The sequence below is a fragment of the Urocampus carinirostris genome, chromosome 2, assembly GCF_059441175.1.
Source record: "Urocampus carinirostris isolate Australia breed hairy pipefish chromosome 2, RoL_Ucar_1.0, whole genome shotgun sequence".
Classification (NCBI taxonomy): Eukaryota; Metazoa; Chordata; class Actinopteri; order Syngnathiformes; family Syngnathidae; genus Urocampus; species Urocampus carinirostris.
This window is the reverse complement of record NC_142350.1, coordinates 26,603,009-26,624,560: the sequence shown is the minus strand read 5'-3', so window position 1 is coordinate 26,624,560 and position 21,552 is coordinate 26,603,009. Positions and strand designations below refer to the sequence as shown.

The following is a 21,552-nucleotide window of genomic DNA, read 5'->3' as shown; positions in this document are numbered from 1 at the left end:
AAAACACAATTCAAGCTTTTTAAGCACCTGTACGAACCTTGAGTGTGTTGCGTGGAACCAGATACAAACATTTATGTCACTCTTCTTTGAAGAGTGACGTAAAAATGGCCCTGATGTCACCATATCACATATTGCCAAAAGTCATAAGCTGTAAAAACTCTTCTTTAATAGAGACAATATTGAAATGAGTTAAAAGCCCCGCCACATATATTAAAAACTCCCGTGAATTCTACTTTTTCGCTGCATTTTAAACAACGCGGCTTTAAATACGCTGCGGCTTTTTCTTTTTTTTCTTGGCGGCACCAAAGAAAACAGCGAGCTGCTCTATTTCACAACACATGCGCTTTAAATACAAGATGCCATGTGAGGCCTGGAAGTATTTATGACACCCTTTTAGAGAGGAAATTAGTCAATCCTTTTGCAAAAATTGTTCGTATAATACATAACAGGAGCAAACGGGGATGTTTAACAGTAGTTTATTGAATATTTACTTCGTACTGAAGATATTTCACCTATTTCACCCACAAATCAAGTTCTCAATTTATACATGCGAATTGTAGAGCAGTGGAAGTTATCGATCAAAAAAGCCAAACTTCTATTTCTGTATCAACGGTGTTGGTGTCAGGTGGCTGGAGTTTCCTTTAATCATCAAGGAATAATAACAAGCAAATGCAATTTGATCCATTACCATGGCAACTACTAATGACCACAACACAAAAAGACACATCTGTGTTGTTATCCGGGACTATTCTCCACAGTATGGTTGCCCTGGCGCTGTTGTCTAGAAATATAGGGCTCACATTTTACACGACACAGCCTTCATTTGCATTTTCTTTGGGCTCGCTTGTAAATATGTTGGTAATTGCCATCTTGAATAGTCACATGATCCGAAAACACGTGATGTAAATAACTCAAACCAGAACTGCAGCTGCATATGCCGTCAGATGTGGGTGGAGACAGCGCCGTTGCCGATCTGCAGCCAAGGGCCTCAGAGTCAAATTCCTCTAGGTAATTGGCGCTGGGTTTTAAACATAAAAAATGTACGTGAATGAGTTTGTTTTTATGGCTGTTTATGCTTGCAGGATTAAATCCGCCGCGAGCCGTACAAAGGAAATTTAGTTTGATTCATAAATTCTAGCACGCAGCATTTAATCACGTGCGCTTTGTAGTCAGGAATTTACAGTAAATTAATCCCTGGTCATAGGCCCAATCAACTGGTTTAAGATATTCATGAAAATACAACGAAATAAAAACTGAAGTTCCGACTTCTTTTTCAGCCTCTTCACATATTTACATGGCTTCAGTGCAGAATAGGGATTTTGTTGTCAATGTTTGCTTGATGCAGTGGTTCTAAAATAGTGGGGCGGGCCCTCATGGGGCAGCGCAAGGCTCCATCAAGGTGGACAGGACACATTTGACATTGGGGAACTTTTTTTTTTTTTTTAACTTTCGAAGAACAAAGTGCAACTGCAACTCTACTACACTAGGGGGCAGTGGCGTTCTCAGTGGCAGATTGTTTTGTATACATATAACCTCCACGCAGTGCAATAATCACAGATTATAAGCATTGAGTATGAAGTGTAGACACAAAGTCTAGCAGACCCTCAAGTGACCCCATGAAAAAAAAATTTGAACACAGATGCGGAAACAAGTAAAGAGAGACGGGTAAAAGGACAAACAAAAGTCTCCTGCCGTAGCACTTTACAAGGACTGCTGTGCTTGCCATGTTTCAAAATGGTGGCAGCGGACAGCATGAAAACAAATAAATAAAGCTGTCACTTGAAAAATTTGCAACCCAATCACGCTGATAGGCCGCTTGAGTTCTTCTGGCAGCAAAAATGTGGCGAAAGGCTTAGATTTGGCATGGAAGGAGGGGGTATCTTACCATCAATATTGAGCCTTCTTTGTTTTGTTGTGTGATCACTTAAAAAAAGATCAATCTAGGGGGGTGGAGTTGGTTGGAGTTTGGGGCGGGTGAGAGGATTTCTTCTTCTGATTTGAAGTTGGATAGAGCCTGTTGTGCTGTTCTCTGAACAGAGTAGTACACACCGTTGTGGGAGATCCTCGGTTACTTGCCAATTTTTCACACAGAATAGCCTTCAGTTCTTAGAACAAGAACATACTGTCGGGTTTCACATGAAAGTTCTTTTTTTCTGCCAATTCTGAAACTTAAATAACACCCAAAAATGTAAAGCTCCACATACTTGATGAGTTTAAAGGAAGGTCAATTCTATAGCCTCTCTAACCAGCTTAAATGTTTAAGCTGTGCTAACATAATAGCACAAGGGTTTCTCATCACCCTTTAAGCCTTCCAAAGCAACAGGCCATAGGTGTCAAACACGCGGCCCGCAGGCCATTTCAGGCCTGACGGGTTAAATCTGGCCTGCAAGACAAGGCTGTAAGAAGCTCAAGAGAAAAAATGGGCAAAATACAAACTACAGTTTTAAATAAAGCTGAATAGTTAAATGTTATCTTCGTTGAAAAAAACAGTGCATTCCTTAAAAAATAAGGACATTTCTAAGCAAACCCAAATTTTTGAATAGGAGTGTATGGATTTTTTTTAAATACAGCTATGGTTAGTATAATGTACTTAAAGAAAATAAAAGCATAATTAAGATCGGCTGTATTATTAGAAGGCGGCTTAGGTGGGAATAAGCAATTGTGAGATTAATAAAAGGTGTTCGAATCTAAGAAATACTCTACCCACATTGTCAATGGTGTCTGTAAATGATGTTCATAGCTCGTGTCCTTCATCCAGTTCCCTCATTTTGCGGATTCATCCCATAAGGGAGTAGGATGATCAGAATAAGGCAGATTGGGTACTTGCCGTGTGGCAGCTTTGCAAAATTCCTAAAGGATTTGATTCACTCTGTATTGGGAGGGTTCTTAGAACTGCAGTTTCCAATCAAAAAAGACGACACAGGAGAGTGTCCCTCCCAGAAAAGGGCGTCACTCGGTTTGGGTGGACTCGGGAAGGACCGTGAGCTGTCGTCTATGGAGGCCTGGTTAAGGGGCAACGGAGGCAAAACCACTGAAACACTTTCATTCCCGAGCAGAGCTTCCCTAGAGCAATGTTGCGTTGGCCATGGTCCCTCATACCAGCAGTCCTCTCTCAAAATGTCTGGTAGCAAGGTGCTTGTCGGCCCGTCGACGGGGGGGCAGGGGCGACGGGAACACGAGGGCACGAGAGGGGCGCTGGCGGTTGGATGTACCGGTGCCCTGGGAACTGCGTGGTGACTTGAATCGACTTCTTCCAGACATTGAATCGGAACTGTTGCAGAAGAAGCATGTAACGGAAGGAAGAAAGTATGAGTGTAGAGTTATACTTCATCTTGCGAACGTCTCTACATCGGAATTTTTCAGGTTACGAGCAAATTGAGCATAAAAAAATTACCTCGAAGTACGAATTTTTTTTCAGGATATGAATAAACGGACCAGTACCGTGCGTGTTGCTTTTTGGCACTCCGCAGTACTCTACCTGGCAACCAGATTCGTATGTGTGAGCAACCGGCATGCTATTGTGTCTACCACTTATTCTTTGTGCCCACTTCCTCTTTGTGTACACTTCCGCTCCTGTTCTCGATCTATAAACGATACTGTACTCTACTATATGGTAACAATAGGAAATATTAACGATGGACCCCAAGAACGACGTTCGGAAAAGTGAGCAGCAAGGAGAAAAGAAACCGAAAAGAGTTTTTCTGGACATTGCAACAAAGCAGGAAATAATTGATCAGTATGAAAAGGGGATGCGTATTTGTGATGTTGCCAAAATATATGGCCGTAATACATCTACGATCGCCACGACTATGGAACAGAAGGAAGCGCTAAAATGTCCGGCTTCTTCCAAAGGCCTCTCGGTCATTTCGAAGAATAAATCGCCGTGGAACAATGAGATGGAGAGGTTGTTACTTCTGTGGATTGATGGAAAATAAATTACCGGTGACTGAAAAAAACCCAACATACTTTTGCATTTCTTGGAACAGACTAGCAAATTTACATTGAAAAGGCGCCTCTACTTAGAAATTTTCAGGTTACAAATCTACTCCCGGAACGAATTAAATCTGTAAGTAGAGGTACGCCTGTTTAGTACTTGTTCGTGAGAGTATACCAGTGTGTACAAGCGTATAGTAGTATGAATGAGATTATAGAAATGTTTGTGCTGGGTGTATACTAGGGCTGCATGATCTTAGAAAAATCCCAATTGCGATTTTCAGAACAGCAGTGCTATATTGGATGCGATTTTCGAAGCTAAAGGAAAAGTGCATTTTCTGAGCTAGTTTTGTTTTTTGTGAGTACTTAACCCTTGGATGCATGACCTACTAGTACATGAGTGGGGTCAAACATTAGTGGGAGAAAAAAAATAAAATTACTAATGGCATCATGTCATATTTTCTTTTTTATAAGGAATACCTCAAATAGGACCATATTTAAACTTTTATCATGTTTAAATATTCAGAAGAATAACAACCGATAGGGTCATTTTGATCCCACTTTTGCATCCAAAGGTCAATACTAAGAACAGGGACACCAGACTGTTGAGAAGCAAAGACGTGCTCCATGCTATAGTCCCGGCTGCTATGACGGCCATGGTGCACTCATCTGCAAGCATATGATTGCAAAACAAAATTTAGGCTAGAATAAAAACCTTTTCTTTCTGTGTGTTCCAACTTGGATTTGTCAATGTTAAAATAGAATTGTCATTCATATCAACGTTATGAAGCATTTGTATGCAACAAGATTAGACATGACACTCCAGGGTAAGACATGGAATTACAACTTTGGAAAAAAAAAGATAAAGTTGTAAACAGATAATCCATTTTGAAGACAGTTTGTAGGTTTCAGATCAGGGGATGGTGTAATAGTAGTCCGTGTAGACCTTTGAGACTTTTGGTGATTACAGTCTATAAAAATAAAATGACTTGCCTCACCATTAAGACGATCAGGATAAATAGACAGAAAATAAAATAATTACAACGGGCCTAAGTATGTGACCAAAATTGTAAGAATAAAGCAATGAAAAAGAACAGATAAATGCGTGATATATATAATAGTGCAATGAAAATAAGTGCGTTAACATTAGGCAACAGAAATTAAAAAAACAATATGATTCACAAGGCATAAATATATATGTATAATATACCGTAAATTCTGGACTATAAGCCGCTACTTTTTTCCCAAACTTTCAACCCTGCGGCTTATTCAGTGATGCGGCCAATTTATGTAATTTTTCTAACGGCCGCCAGCGGCGCTTGAGTACAAAAGGTAAGATTTAGACCGGTGGAGTATATGCGCCGAGGAAAACTTCTTGAATTGTGCATAAATTAAATTAGCGTAAACATACCCTCATCATGCAAAATGCAAAAAGAAAGGCACATCAAAAAATCCACCATCACCATCGGGTTCCGAAAAGCCGGTCTGTTGCGTGACGGAGAGGAGGGCACAGAATCAGGAGTGGCTGAGAGTTCCAGCGACAGTGACAGCGCGAGTGAGGCTGCGAGAGCGTGGGACGACGTCTATATGACAAAGTTTCTTTCCGACACTGAGGAAGATGACTTTGATGGCTTCAGTTCTAAGGAGGAAGATCAGGACGGTTTACCGTAATTTTTACAAGTACGGTATGTTTTTTTAACGGACCCGTTTACTGTGTTGCGGGCGTGTTGCTAGCGTGTTGCTACCATTAACTGCCCTGTCACAGGCACCGTTTGGGATAAAAGTTATATTATTATTATTAAAGCTTTGAAAACTCTCTCGGTGCACCGTCTTTCTTTGTAAATATGTGTAACCATGTATAATATGTATTTGCAACTGTATATTTTTGTAATGTATTTATTTGTATTTAAATTAGACACTTATTCTGATATGTTTTGCACGGGCGAAAGAAAAAGAAGGGGCAGAACAAACGCGGGGTGACGGGGAGTGGGGTAAAGGTGAGACCTGTTTGTGGACGCGGCGGACAATAGTGAAATTATATTTTTCCCACCTTTACCTTTGGAAATATATCCTTTTTTCCTTAGATTACTTTCAACGGGACCCGGACTCTGCAGGTCTGCATCAAACCTTAAGTACCGGTATCATTTTCCGTTCATTTTGCCGGCTGGGATTTTTGGACTGTGTACTTTAATGAAGGACATTCAGTTTCAATCGCGGGACTTAGGACTTAAAGTCGGGTTTGGGTTAATTTTGTGTTTGTGTTGCATTTTTTAATGTGGGCGCGTGCAGCTTATATACAGGTGCGGCTTGTGTAAATACAAAAACGGTTTTCCTCTTAAAATGTGGTGGGTGCGGCTTATAATCAGGTGCGCTCTATAGTCCGGAGTTTACGGTATTCACAGTTTTGTGCAATAGTATATATGTTTTCACAGATTCATTAAGCAGCAATAAAGAGAAAAAAAAACAAAAGGAAAAAAATGTGAGTAGCACTTGCAGTGATTTTTTTTAGTTAGGGACAAAACCTCTGAGTGTTATCTTTCAAAAGAGACCAAAACTGTCCATATTTTCAAAATGATTCATATACAGCATTTAATTTACTTTGGGTACGTCTTGGATAGGGATTTGAGATGAATCTTACAGGATTGTTAAGTTGTTATATTTAAGTAGACAGCACCTTCTTCTAGGGAGCTTTGTTAGGGTTGCTAACTATAAAACCTTGTAAAAAACGCAGTGTCTTGCGATTACACAATCGCACATAGCCATATCACAATATCCATTAGATTTCGGTTAATCGTGCAGCCCTAGTGTATGACTAACTGTATTGGTATGATTATAGTTGTGCATGTGTGAGAGTATGATGTTATATGCGAGAGAAAGTATGATTTACTTCTCAAACGGCCAAATACACACATGCATACACCTCATCATACCTCGTCTTGCATCACTAATCAATGGACTCAGCTTCTGTATTAGGCCCCTTTGTTGTCTTAGCTCTGAATGGAGATGAGTAATATTAGAATGCAAGTCTTCATATGCCAGTTGCATGCTCCTCTCTCTGTGGACACACAACAAATTGGATTCACTCTCCACAATCTACTCATATTCTTGCACTGTAGGTCAAATTATTCAATCACATTTATTTATTTTGGAAATAAAACCTTCATCGTTAGCCAACCTAAAGTAGACCGACGTACAGGAACAAGAATTCTTGTCATCTGCTTTGTTTTTACTGAGACCAATTGAAACGCCTATGTGCGCCATTTTAGGAGATATAACTTTTTCATTGGAAGTGTAACATAGTTAATCTACTGAAACTATGTCAAAAAGCAAGGGAGACTGTGGGATACGTTTAAAATGAGATTGGGAAAAAAAAGGATTTTGCAGACACAACCACACTCACAAAACAAATCGGCATTCATAAAGTAGTTCAGATTTAGATTAGGTTTAAATTAGATTAGACAAGCCTAATGGCCCTTTTGCCAAGCTCGGCTTTGCCCAGCATTCTACTCGGGGCTGTGGTTGTTGAAAAGAGCTATGGAGCCACTAGGAAGTGCTAAAGAGATGCATGGCTGCATGCAGCCTGAGCCTTTATTACACAAAAGCAGATGTTTATCGATTATGTTGGTATTTATCGCGAGTGCATTGACATCCAACTTAACTAAAACACTCCCAGAGCTCTAAAGTATCAAGCATTTCAAGCATTTTTAAGGATTTCAAGCACCGTACGAACCCTTTCTTTTTTGTTGCGAGTACTGTGGTAGCAGAACAGACACTCGCAAAACCTGAAGCTTGTTATTTTTATTTTGCCTGCAGTTTTCAATTGAGCCATAGTTCTAGCTTTTAACTGTCCTGTAATACAAAATGCTAAAAAAAAAAAAAGAAATACAAATGCTTCGATTAAATACGACAAAAAAGAACAAAAAAGCAACAGTGTCTGCTTATTCGAAGGAATGAAGAAAGTAATGGAAGTCGACTGGAATATGTCACCTTATCTTGAGCTTGCCATCGCACATCGGTTCCAAATTTGGTCCGTTTAGGCCAAACAGCTCCTCCTATAACAGAGAGAGTTTGAGAACAGACTCTTACAATAATCCCACTTAAATAAAACACAAGTTTGTTTTCAGAATTACTTTGCTGTCCTTTCACTAGTATTGTAGTCCTTCCTAAAGTCAACCACTATACAAGATCTTACCCCACTCATTTCCATTTTTTTGCTGTTTTCCGCTGTCAACCTTTGCAGCTCTTCCTGAAGTTGAATCATTCTTTCCTCCACACTGACACAGTCCATCTGGCAGTAGCCCTGAGGACTGTTCAAGTTCTTCATCACTGCAAAAAATATTATGCATGCATGTAAGTATATTAAATAAAATACAGAGACATTGAAGTGTTATTGTCAACTCCAATCACCTCAGGAACACTGAATTAACTCAAATTTAACTAAAAATATGCCCTATTCTGCCCCAGTCTGATGCTGGGATTATCATTTATGCGTTTGTGACCTCTCCAGTCTCCCGAAGTCTAGCATCAAGAGCATGCAGCTGGTACGAAATGCTGCGGCGGGGTTTTTTACTAAGACAAGAAAGTATGATAACATTACACCGATTTTGTTTGACCAGCACTGGCTCCCTGTCAGTTTAGTGAGTGATTTTCAGGTTCTATCTGTATTAGACAAAATTATGCATGAACTTGTCCCTCATATCTTTCAAATTAAATTTCCCCCTAAGTTCCGGTCCTGAGCCTTCGCTCTGAAAATGCTGGTCTATTAGTGATCCCAAGAGCCAAGAAGAAATCGGCAGGTTCGAGAGCGTTCTCCCTTCAGACCCCATGCTGTGGAATGGTATGTTCTCTGAGATTCGATCCGCGACCTCAGTGGAACTATTTAAATCTAGGCTTAAAACACACTTTTACTGTATAGTTTATGAATGACTTGTATATCATGTTGATCATGTCAACATCCATTGCAGCCTGGTCCTCCTAGAAGGGGCATTTTTATTTATTATTTCATTGTTTTGCATTTTCATTTGTTTTGTGTGATAAAATCTAAAATTGTTTTGTATTTTACAATTTATTTATTTTTTTTTACATCTGTGAAGGTCTCAAATTATATTTCGTGTGTTTTCAGGGATCCCCTGCAAAACACGAAATGTTATATGACTAAACAATTTGGCACATAATGTTTCATTATTTTCGATAATATATGACATGACATCAGGTACTCAAAATTGTCAAAAGGTAAGTGGACGTTTGTCTTCTAAGTGAAGCTTCTGTCTATTGGCTGAAGTTGAGGTCGGGAGAAGGTTTTTTGTAATAATTGAATTGGCATTCTAAAAGATAAATTGTGGCTTGATGAACAGTTAGTTGAATGTGCTAAATGGAATCCTATTTTAGAGAGGTCCTCAAAGAAAATAAGATTACTTTAAGAGTACTTCTGATCTGGTGTTCTTGCAGGAAGTATCAAAGACCATTGGAATGAAAAAGTTTCAAGAGCTCAGCATTACCGGCAGATATTGTGAACCCCGTGCGAAAATTGCATTACTGACAATAATGAACTTGTCTCATCTCATCAGCTGCACCGCTTATCCTCAGTAGGGTCGCAGGGGTGCTGGAGCCCATCCCAGCAATCATCGGGCAGTGGGCAGGGGACACCCTGAACTGGTTGCCAGCCAATTGCAGGGCACACAGGGACAGACAACTCACTCGCTCAGTCACACCTAGGGACAATTTGGACCGGCCAATTCACCTGAAATGCATGTCTTTGGAATGTGGGAGGAAACCGGAGTGCCCGGAGGAAACCCACACAAGCACGGGGAGAACATACAAACTCCGCACAGTAAGGCCGGGAGCTGGATTTGAACCCACGCAGGAGGTTCCCACGACCTCAGAACTGTGCCGCACACGCGCAAACCACTGCGTCGCCGTGCTGCCCATGAACTTGTCTATTAGGGAATAATTAATGAAAACATTTTGCCATGCGATACCGGCCATAAAGTTTTCAGATTACTCATGCAACATCTGATGAATTTGTAAGAAACATAAACAAAAAAATTACTGTATTTCAAATTATATCGTAAGCGATAATTGCCATTATTGCTCACTAGGTATGTAAATATTAATAGTTCCAACATAAAAAAAACTTAATAATGAAATGTGAAAAACTGAGATGGTCTTCCTACCTCCAATGCATAAAACAAAAAAATTAAGGAAAAAAAATCAGTAGTGCCATGAAGTTAACAATATGTTTTTTTTAGGTAAAAGAAGGATCGAGCGCTTTGGAAAAATTTGTTACACAAATTTACTTCTCACTATTTAAAACATTTGAGTCATCTGTAGATTATATGCCGAAGTTTCCTTGGGCAAGACACTGAATTCCTAATGCCCCCAACAAGCAGGCAAACGGCTTGCTGGCTGACTCCCTATTGGTGTGTGAGTGTGTGAGCATGTGTGTGTGAATGGGTGAGTGTGAAACACATTGTAAAGCGCTTTGGGAGGTCTTCATTGACTTGAAAAGCGCTTTATAAATGCAGACCATTTACCATTATCTGGCGGGCCGACTATTGGCACAAATATTTGGGAGTTCGACGGATATCGGTATCACCAGTTGTTCCTTTTCCAATGATAATAATAATAATTATTATTACTAAATCTCTTTCAGCTGAGACTCTCTCTAGCTCCTAATCTTGCCCCTGCCCTCCTTCTCTCTCCTGTTAACCACCCAGCGTCTTTTGATTGGATATGCGAGTGGGGGCGGGGCCACTGGAGCGGGTATGGGCAGAATTTCAGCTAACTTGTCCCAACATGCCTGTCTTCGTGATAGAAAAGCGTGTGTGTAAGAGATATCATAAAAAGTGTCGTTCACTTGTTAACTTGTTTTAGAGAGGAGACTGAAATATCAGCTTTTATCATAAAGTTTGCCAATCAAGCGTGTCTGTTTGTGATTGAAAGAAAGAAGAAAAATTATGCTAAAGTGGAAGTGATGAGCTCTTATCATAACATTAGTTCGTTAATCTGGCTGTAAAACAGGAGTCCCCACACTTCTCAATTTACGAGCGCTGTTGAAATTCCATTGCACTTTCTATTTAAAGTTAATTTAAGTCATGTTGGTTTACAGACATTTTTATTTATTTATTGTGCAAAAAAAATGAATTAAAGTATTTATGTAACCTTTATACAAAATGCTGCTAAGCCTAATTGTATTTCCTGCACAGTTAGTTTTTGGTGAAAGTGAAAGATTGTTTTTGTTAGTTGTGTTGATATTCTAATTTATTTACTGTTAAAAGATTTCTGAAAGCTATTGAAGTTTCATTTGAATTTATAACAGAGACCCATCGCAAAACAAAGTGTTTTCTGAAAATACATAAAATATAAAATGATTTGTGATGAAACAGCAGTAAAGAGGTTCATGTGAAAATCCCTAGACGTCTAATAGGACAATCATTACGACACTCGTATTTATAGATAAATAGTCATAGGATACTATTGCCCACCATTTTTCAAAATGGGAATTATTTCAAAAGGTCATTTGTATTTCTTGCATTTTAGGACCTCTATTAGCAATGAACAGGTAGTGACAGCTTACTGAGTTACTGACAAACCTTGGCTGGTCTCTATTTCTGTTTTGAGCTGAAGAAGCTCCAATTCTTTACTTTGAAGTTGCTCCGTCAGTAGCCTCTCACTGTCACTTTTCTCTCTTTTCTGAAAAGATTACAACATACAAGAAAAAAAAAACATTCATGAGAGGGATTAAGAGAATTTGTAGCAATGCAACAAATAAACCACGATAAGACCCATGTACTGCCTTACGTTTTAAGTCCTATGATGTTATTCAAATGAGAATCAAATAGACTAGTTAAGAGCTACAAAAAACAATCTAAATTGGCAGGATAAAGTATATTACAATACTTATTAATTCAATTAAATGTATCTAGATTAAATGTTCCCTTTTGACAGTGGAAACACAACAAAACTAAGGTGTTTTTACTTGAAGACAGATAAAGTTGAGTAGGGTTTACTTAAACATCTTAATAAAACTAAATCTGACATGACAGTGAAAAATGAAATTTGTAAAAAAAAGAAAATAATTTACTTCAAATGCTCTTTCTACAATACGTTGACAAAGACAAAGTGAAGTAGGCTAAAAAATCTCAAAAACATAATGGGTATGCCATGATCCAAAGAACTTCCAGAAGAAATTTGAAAAAAAGAGATTGAAATCTATCAGTCCAGAAAATGTCACAAAGCTATTTTCAAAACTGTAGGGCTCCAGCAAACCACTGTCAGCGCATTACGCAAAAAATGAAGAAAACTAGTTACAGTGGCACACCTTATCAGGAGTGGTTGGCCAACTAAGATTACGCCAAGAATGTGACAACAGGAAGTCACAAAAGAATCTTAAAAAACATCCAAGGAACCGCAGGCCCCGCTGGCCCCAATTACGGTCAGTGTTCTCGACTCCACTATAAGAAACACACTGGCCAAAATGGCATCCATGGGAGAGTTCCCAGGTGAAAACCACTGCTGTCACAAAAGAACACAGAGTTGTCTCACATTTGCCAAAAAGCATCTTGATTATTCTCAAAACTTTTGGAGAAGCATTTTGTGGACTAATGAGTCAAAAATGGAATTTTTTGGAAAGTGTGTCGCCGACAAAAAGAATATGATGCCAATAGTAAAGTATGATGGTGGCAGTGGGATGGTCTGGGGCTGCTTTGCTGCCTCAGGACCAGTACAACTTGCTGTGGTTGACGGAATAATTAATTCTGGAGTTTGAAAGAGAACGTCCAGCCATCAGTTCATGCCCTCAAATGCAGGACAAAGATCCGAAACAAACCAACATGTCCAACTCTGAATGGCTCCAAAAACAAAACAAAATGAAGTCGGAATTGAAATCCTATTTAAATGCTGGGGTGTGACCTCAAACAGGCAGTTCATGCGAGAAAAGCCTCCAAAATGGTCGATTTGAAACAATTTTGAAAATAAGAGTGGGTCAAGATTCCTCCAAAGCATTTTTTAAGAATTATTACTAATTATGGTAAACGTTAGATTTCTGTTATCGCTGTAAAAGGTGGCCCAACTCGCTATTAGGTTCAGGGCGCAATTAGTTTTTTGCATAGAGCCAGGTAGGTTTCAACTTCTTGGGTGCTTTGATAAATGGAAAAAACATTTCAATACTGCAATTTGTATTTCCTTGGGTTGTCTCTGTGTGATCCTAAAAATCGGTTTGATGATCTGACACCTTTTCTGATTGACAAATTAGCAAAAAACACAGAAATCAGGAAGGGGACAAATACATTTTCACTGCACTGTAAATATCACAAAGGGCACCCTGTTTGATATGCATTTCTAAAATAAAACCTTACCGTGTTATTAATATATTGTTATCATGATATCAAAATGTTATTAGAGTTATTAGAAGGTTAATTACTGGAGGAAGGGTTAAATTATCTCAGTCGACCACAAAACAAAAAATGTTGTTAGTAAATCACAACAACCCAGCACTGGTGAGCTATTTTAAGAACAGGTGCACGGGCACCTCAGCTGTCTTTACACTTAAAGCAATAACTCGGCGGCCTACATACACAATAATTTTATTTGTAACTGTTATTTTAAGTCATATTTAAAACATTAGGTAAAAGTAAAACACACCAGCTTGTTTAGTTCCATCTGCAGGTCCTCCTTTTCAATATAGATACCTCGGTATGCGCTGAAGGCCTTGTTGACATATTGGGGACCCTCTGAAGCCTCAGGACGGAATAGCTGGATAAATAATGCAGAGTTCAGAAAGTTACTATGGAGCTGTTGTTACTGATGGGCGAGATGCCCATTTTCTATTATTCTAACCCCTTACCGCTCTTTTGAAATTGGCCTAAAATCCCAATCCAAAATAATCGCGTGTAAAAATGTACGCACGCTTATTTTCGGTTCTGATTTGAATACACCCTGTAAAACTGCATAAAATTACGTTGGGAATTTAATTGGCTAACCAATGTGTCAATCAACATTTGAATTGGTTACTATTGGCTATAGAGTTTCAAAGCTAAAGTAGGTCATGTAATTTATTTTTCTATACAGGCCCTAAAAGGTTGTGACAGGCAAAGTAAGGACCGTGAAAAAAGGCTTCCAATTGGCAGAGTGACGTCAATCAAATGGTATGAGGCTACGGCCATATTGGATATGATATGATGAGGTTGTTTATTTTTAAAGGGGAATTGAGGAGCAAAACAAACTGATTACAACAAGGATTTTTCAATCTATGCAGGAATGTTTTTAGGTGTTTTTTTTTAATCCGTTGGCATTATTATGTGTTTTGTATCACTCGGTTGGTTTCACTCGACTCTTGTGAATGCAACCAAACCGTGTTTGTGTATAACCGTTTCATGAGTGGAAAATCACAGCAACTTTTGGGTGACTTATACCAGCTTTATAGTTTTTGGGTATCTTGTTTCAGTCTGATCGTGACGTTTCTGTGGTGAGCACATTTGGTCATCATATAAGAGAATAAGAGTTTTAAGCCTTCCAATGATATGTGGCATGACATTTTTCAGTGACTGGTGACATTGTACAGAAAAATATTTGTTTATCAACAGTCTGACGGCCCGCCTGTGGAACGTTGATGGGTTAAAGGAGGAAAAGTACCGTCACATTCTGCAATGGATTTGTGGTGCCTTCAAAGACCTAAAATGTAGTTGAACCTCTCCAACATAAAGACAAATAGCACCGGCGACTAAATTTCTACTCGGAGCGTTGAGTTTCTTCGAAGCAGGTTGTTTCCTAGGGTCACAAGCACGAAATGTGCAATGCGCTAAAAAATTCATAACACAAGGCTCGGGATCTGGTCTGTATAGTGGGAACCGCAGACTCAAACTTGGGACGAGCTTATACTGACCTTGAGCGCTTCAGAGTGCTCTTTACTGGTAGCGTCTTTAAATTCTCCCAACTTTTTTTTTTTTGTCAAACATCATCTTGTACCTTGAATTTCTTGTGTCTCAAGTAGTTATTTCGTAGAGGTATCACTGTATTAGCATACTGTACTTGTATGCCAGCATGGTCCTTTTGTCAAAGAATAAGTGTGTTTAGTTTAAATTTTAAAAAGCCACTGTGTAATACTTGACCACCATTGCTGTATAGTGTAGTGCATTGGTCTCCAACCTTTTTCAAGCCAAAGGCTACTTTTTGTTACTTATTAGCACAAAGGGAACCTAGTTTGATATGCATAGGTAAAATAACCACATATTACGTTTATACTATGTTGTTACTATGTTATTACCCGGTTAGAATTATTGGAAGTAGCGTTAAATAGACTCAGTTAATCACTTGAAAAATAGTTTTACTCGAAAATCACTTTGACTCAGCACTGGTGACCTATTTTCAGGTCCCCAGGCACCTCAGCTGTCCTTAGGGGGAACCCTGGTGCCCGCAGGCAAAAGATTAGAGACCCCTGATATAGAGTTATGTGGTAAACTAGCTAGCCAAATGTGTAGTTTATATTGTAAGCTATTTGGCCATTTACAGCTGGCAAGCCAGTAAGTATATTTGTTTTGACCAATTGAAATAAAATGAAGCTACTAGCTAGTACCCAACTAAATTGAACTTTTAGCTATAGCCCTCTAATACTAGCTAGTAGCTATCAGAATTGAGTCATATAGCTCTATATAGTAAACTAGTTAACCAATTTGTAGATTATCTTGTTAGTTTGTAGCACCCCTTTTCTTCTCAATTGTTCTCAGCTTTTGCAAGATTTTTGGTTTTTGAGGGTACCATATATATCAAGACATAATCCAGCAAAACTGTCAGACCCGCTCTCCAGACAAAAACTAATGTTCCAGAGCATGTTATTTCACTGTGTGACGTTAGATGATTTGTTTACATTTATGAAATAATAATAATGCAAGAACCTGTGTCCCATATCTTCATAAGTGCCACTTGTCTCCCTTCCCACAGTAACTTAAAGGGACAGTGTGTAAAATTTAGTGAGTCTGATTTGAATGGTAGGCAAAAATACATGAACAATCATACCAATGATAATTTCTATAATTATCATAGACTGAGAATTTTTTATTTCCTTTACACCGAGGAATCCCCATTAAAGTCGACGCCATGTTCGGTCTGGCATCCTGCCGCCACGTTCTGCTGTGTACTGGCTGATTGATGTTCATTTTGACCTTCCTTTTTTCGTAGGAAATTGTTTCAAAACAAGGTGCAAGCAGGGTTTTTGGGGGGAAAAATGAAATAAACTGCAAACTCGACTTATAGATCATCAGACGTATAATGCTACAGAAGCCATTTGTACTGAAGGCATTTTAGCTCCGAGAGTTATGTACTTATGAAAAGAGCCATATCTGGCTTGCAAGCCACAGGTTCCCAACCCCTGCTTTAAACGTTTGTCTCTACTGTAATGCACTACTTTCCGGTCTTCCGATGACCAGACTCAAGAGTCTTCAGCTGGTACAAAATGCTGCAGCGAGGCTTTTAACAAGGACAAAAAAGTACGATCACATCACCCCAATTTTGGCTAACCTGCATTGGCTCCCTGTTAGCCTAAGATGCGATTTTAAGGTTCTCCTACTACTATACAAAATCATACATGGACTTTCCCCCTCATATCTTTCAGATCTGATCTCCCCCTATGTCCCGGCCCGAAGCCTTCGCTCCGAGAGCGCCGGTCTCCTGGTGATCCCAAGAGCCAAGAAGGGTTCCGCTGGTTCGAGAGCGTTCTACATCCGGGCACCGGTGTTGTGGAATGCTCTTCCCCCTGAGATACGATCTGCAACCTCGGTGGAAATGTTTAAATCTAGGCTTAAAACTCACTTCTACTCTATAGCATACGAGTAACCTAATCTTATATGTAATAACTTGTGAAGCCCTTAGAGACTAATTGTGATTAAGGGCTATACAAATAAAAATGACTTGACTTGACTTGACTCGCCATAGGACATCGTTTTTGCTATGGAGAACGAGTTCGACAACGTGTCACAAAAGAAAAATAAGTTGTTTTTTTTGCCACTATACATTGCATGAACATAAGTGGAATCTTAGTTCAATTTCGTGCTGCTGCGTGCATGTGCGGGCAATTGTTCCGTGCTCTGGCCCACCTCTCTCTAACAAATTAAACCCAACCCAAATACCTGTGTCTGTGAAAGAATAGTGTGTTTGCAAATAAGAGATAGTGTGGAAAGTGTAAATAACTTGTTTTAGAGAGGTACGGTAAGGTGGAGACTGATATATTAGCTCTTATCATAACATCGGTTCCTCAGTCAAGCGCTTGTGTCTGTAATTGAGAGCTAAAGTGGAAAGATGAATGATTAAGTGTTACCATAACATTAGTTTGTCAATCTGGTTCTAAAATAGGAGTACTCATACTTTTTAATATGCAAGCTCTGTTAAAATTCCGTTGCACTTTTTGTTTTAAGTTAATTTAAGTTGAGTTGGTTGTACTGCATTTTATGTATTTAGTTTCAGCAAAAAGTTTCAGGGAGCTATTCAAGTTTTTATGTACCATTATAAAATTTGCTGCTATGCCTAATTTCATCTCCTGCACTGTTAGTTTTTGTTTAGGTAAAATAAATTTTAATTCATTTATTCCAAATTGTTTTAGGGAGCTATTAAAGTTTTATTTAAATTCATAACAAATATCCTTTGTTTCTTTGTGCATTATTAAAAATGTATTACGCCAATTTTTAAGTTTTTACAGCAAATGAATATCGTCTCAAAATATCGTTTATCGGCCTTCTTTTAATACTAATAATCGGTATCGACCCTAAAAAAAACATATTCTCTGGCGGATAGAGGGAAACATTACTTTGTAAGTGTCTCGTAAAACATTTGGATTTCAATTAGCAAAGAGCTACCAAAAGCATCTTCCTTAAAATATGGATCTAGTGGAACACACATCTTGGGAAAATTATCCATATATTGCCCTGAATTCAAAATGACATTAATACTGAGAGTCATACCTTATCCTCGAGCTGCTTAACACGTTTCCTGAGAAAAACATTATCTCGTTCAGTTTCTCTTAGTCGCTTTTTGATGTCCTCATAGGCGGTGACGAGTGCAAAATGAGAAGCAACGGATTCATCGCCAGAACACACTGACGAAGGGGTCTCTCCTGCTGCAGTGTAGGCTGTCTCATGCTTGAGGATGCAGATGTCATCATCCACTGTCTGGTGTTCCATGGCAATGCAGGTCTTCTATATGGAAGGTTGTAGACCTGTGGGATTATATTGCAGAGACTCTGAATGGCGGGATTCAGACTCCTGGAGCGGCCAAGTCAAAGTCCAGATTTAATTCCAATTAAGTTGTTGGGGCGTGACAAACAGACAGTCATGCTAAAAAACCCTCTAATATGGCAGATTTGAAAAACGTTTTGCAAAGAAGAGTGAGCAAACATTTCTCCAAAGCAATGTGAAAGATTCATTACTAATTATGGTAAAAGTTGGATTTCTGTAATTGCTGCAAAAGGCGGCAAAATTCGCTACTAGGTTCAGGGACAATTACTTTTTCACATTGAGCCAGATAGATTTGGATTTTTTGTGTGCTTTATATCAATTCAACAATTTTAAAGTCAACAACACAGAATAACCAAAAAATGCAACTTGACGAATTACAAGAGAAAAAAAAGCATCTGGAAGGGAGCCAGCTCCTGTTTAAAGAGGAGCTGTCTTTCACCTCTTAGAGCTGTGTTGTTCACTAACAACGTATCACTAAATTTGATCAGTTTCAATATGCAGATGTGGTGAAAATAAAGTGCCTTTACTGAATTGTATATTCTAATATTTGTACGGGTTGAACAAATTGGCTAATTCATTAGCCTGGTTTTAATTGATTTTAGATGATTCCTTATAAAATTAAGCTGTTGGAAAAATAAAGGTGAAAGGTGTGGAACAATGGGTTCACTTTTAAAAGTCCGGGGATTGTTGATTAGCTGTATGATAGGTCTATCAGCTTACATCTCTCAATAAGACACACAATAAAAGACACGATACATTCATTTTAGTCCATGAGGAGATGTAGAGAGTTCTTGGCCTGATTCACATATGACCAAGATTTGTAGGTAATGCACTAGAAATTTAGAATAACGATATCACTGGAAAATTCGGATCAATACACCTACAATTTTTAGTAAAAATGTTGTGCCCCTGATAAGCATGCTATTTGGTATTTAGTGTGTGTGTGTGTGTGTGTGTGTGCGCATTGGTAAGTGTAAAGCATATTGTAAACAATTTTGTGAGTTCTTTAGTGACTTGAAAAGTGCTATATAAATGCAGACGATTTACCTTATTGTTTACTTTTCAAGGCATTAACATCAAGCTCATTCAAAGTCCTTCATGCCAAGTTTGGATGGTGTTTCTTCAATGTTGCCGCACCCAAAACTGTGTGGTTGGTTAAAACAGCATAAAAAACCTGTGTGTGAAAAGTCTACATTAATAGAAGATAAAAATGAAAAAAGAAACAATCAATATTAAAATTATATGTAAAAATTTAAACAAATCGTGGGCCTGGTCATTCGTGATGATGACTCCAGTGGACGGAATAGGGAGGAGGGAATGAAAACTTTTAAAAAGAAACTCAAAATTGTCAACATAAAACTACAAAAAAAACATATACATGTTCAAAGTCCCTTTCGTTACCAATATCTTTCTTCCAGCATGCGGCTGGCAAGCAAGTGGCTCCTTGGGGCTTTCCCAAAAATGTTTACAAATTGAAAGAAATAGGGGAAGGAAATATATTTTTGTTTAAATATGGTTTGTGTAGGAGGACCAACATGACATAAACACTTTTAACATTTTCTAATGCTGTAAAACTACGTAGAATAAATAGTACATTTTAACAACTGTAGAAATAGCACTGTGGCTGGGTGGGTAGCGCACAGCCCCCACGATGCTGTAGTCCAGAGTTCCATTACAGCTATCACAGCCTCCACGCGCGGAGTTTGCATGTTCTCCCCGTGCCTGCGTGGGTTTTCTCGGGTGCTCCGGTTTCATCCCACATTCCAAAAAAGTGCATGTCAGGTTAATTGGCCAGTCCAAATTGTCCCTAGGCATGACTGAGCGAGTGAGTTGTCCATCTGTGTGACCTGCGACTATCTGGCAACCATCTTCAGCACCCCCAAAATCCTACTGAGGATAAGCGGTAGAGAGAACGGATGGATGGGACTAGGGTAGTAACTAGAAGCTGGTACGAGCACAGTTCGGCTTTTGCTTGTTTTTCTCTCCCGTGTCTCTTGTGTGAGAGCAGACGGTCTTTTAAAGGGCCCGTGTACTGTATGTGCTTTGCCCTGGACCCCAAAGGTACAAAGAGAAAAATAAACTGGACAGAAGTCAAATTTAAACTGTAGTAATGAGAATGTATTTACTCCACCTTTTCAAGTGTTACTATTTTATATTTATAAATGCCTGCTGCGCACGGTTTTTTTTGAATCCTCAAAATTAAAATTACATCAAAAATGGAATTTCTTCAACTTCATCAAAATAATTAAACCTAGCAATATTAATAAAAACGGTGACAAAGTTTAACATTTTTTCGTATGAGTAAAACTGGGAACATGTATTCCAATTACTATTAGTGATTTTCCATTGAGATTGAAATTTCATTTTAAGTTTTAGGATCTTTTTTCCATTAAAAAATCAATTTTTGAAATACAATATTAGGTAAAAACGAAGGGCGACGCAGACAAAAATTGAGAAGTCGAACGGTTAATTCGTAATTTAAAACACTTAAGTATAACACGTGTTTTGCCGGGTCGAGATCTTGAGCATAACATATGGCTTTTGTATTATTAGCATGTCATGTAAAAATTGATAAGGCATTAACAGTTGTTTGAGATTATAGCCTTAAATTGTTAACATGTCAAAACATTGACCAACCTTTTGAAGCGTTGTCTCTGCTTAGAGGTCAGAACATAATTTGAAAGAAATGAAGATAACACTGAACACTAGCTCGCTAGCTAGCAGACTGACAGGAGAGAGGAAGAAACAAAAACATCCGGGAGTGACGTCATCGAAGAACATCTTTCAACGCAAAACCATTGATTTTCAACATAAAGCCATTTTCTTTGAAGCATTGGCGAATTTTGGTTCAAATCTTTGCAGGTTAGCTAAAATTGTAAAAATAGAATGAAGATTATATATATGTATGTATATTTATATTCCCGTGCTTGCGTGGGTTTCCTCCGGGCACTCCGGTTTCCTCCCACGTTCCAAAAACATGCATTTCAGGTGAATTGGCCGGTCCAAATTGTCCCTAGGTGTGAATGAGCGAATGAGTTGTCTGTCCCTGTGTGCCCTGCGATTGGCTGGCAACCAGTTCAGGGTGTCCCCTGCCCACTGCCCGGAGATGGCTGGGATGGGCTCATCTCATTAGCTACACCGCTTATCCTCAGTAGGGTCGCAGGGGTGCTGGAGCCATTCCCAGCAATCATCGGGAAGTGGGCAGGGGACACCCTGAACTGGTTGCCAGCCAATCGCAGGGCACACGGGGACAGACAACTCACTCGCTCATTCATACCTAGGGACAATTTGGACCGGCCAATTCACCTGAAATGCATGTTTTTGGAATGTGGGAGGAAACCGGAGTGCCCGGAGGAAACCAACGCAAGCATGGGGAGAACATACAAACTCCGCACAG

General features: G+C 39.0%; 1 protein-coding gene across 1 annotated transcript; it reads right to left on the bottom strand.

Annotated features, from left to right (window-relative positions):
• Positions 1-460: 460 nt before the first annotated feature.
• Positions 461-20,907, bottom strand: azi2 (5-azacytidine induced 2). The gene is made up of 9 exons (XM_088326067.1): positions 20,793-20,907; positions 19,203-19,329; positions 17,883-18,136; positions 13,576-13,686; positions 11,526-11,625; positions 8,126-8,259; positions 7,921-7,985; positions 6,864-6,988; positions 461-3,271 (listed from the first exon to the last, which is right to left on the bottom strand). Exons 3-9 carry the CDS (start codon positions 18,099-18,101, stop codon positions 2,865-2,867), a joined length of 1,161 nt encoding a protein of 386 aa, XP_088182193.1. The 5' UTR covers positions 18,102-18,136; positions 19,203-19,329; positions 20,793-20,907; the 3' UTR covers positions 461-2,864.
• Between the last annotated feature and the right edge of the window lie 645 nt (positions 20,908-21,552).

Excerpts from the sequence above, each read along its gene's own strand:
- azi2 (XM_088326067.1), bottom strand. The coding sequence starts at position 18,101 with ATGGAACACCAGACAGTGGATGATGACATCTGCATCCTCAAGCATGAG. Across the intron at positions 7,986-8,125 it reads AAAAAATGGAAATGAGTGGG|GAGGAGCTGTTTGGCCTAAA; the intron begins GTAAGATCTTGT and ends TCTCTGTTATAG. Across the intron at positions 3,272-6,863 it reads GATTAGTGATGCAAGACGAG|TTCCGATTCAATGTCTGGAA; the intron begins GTATGATGAGGT and ends CTTCTGCAACAG.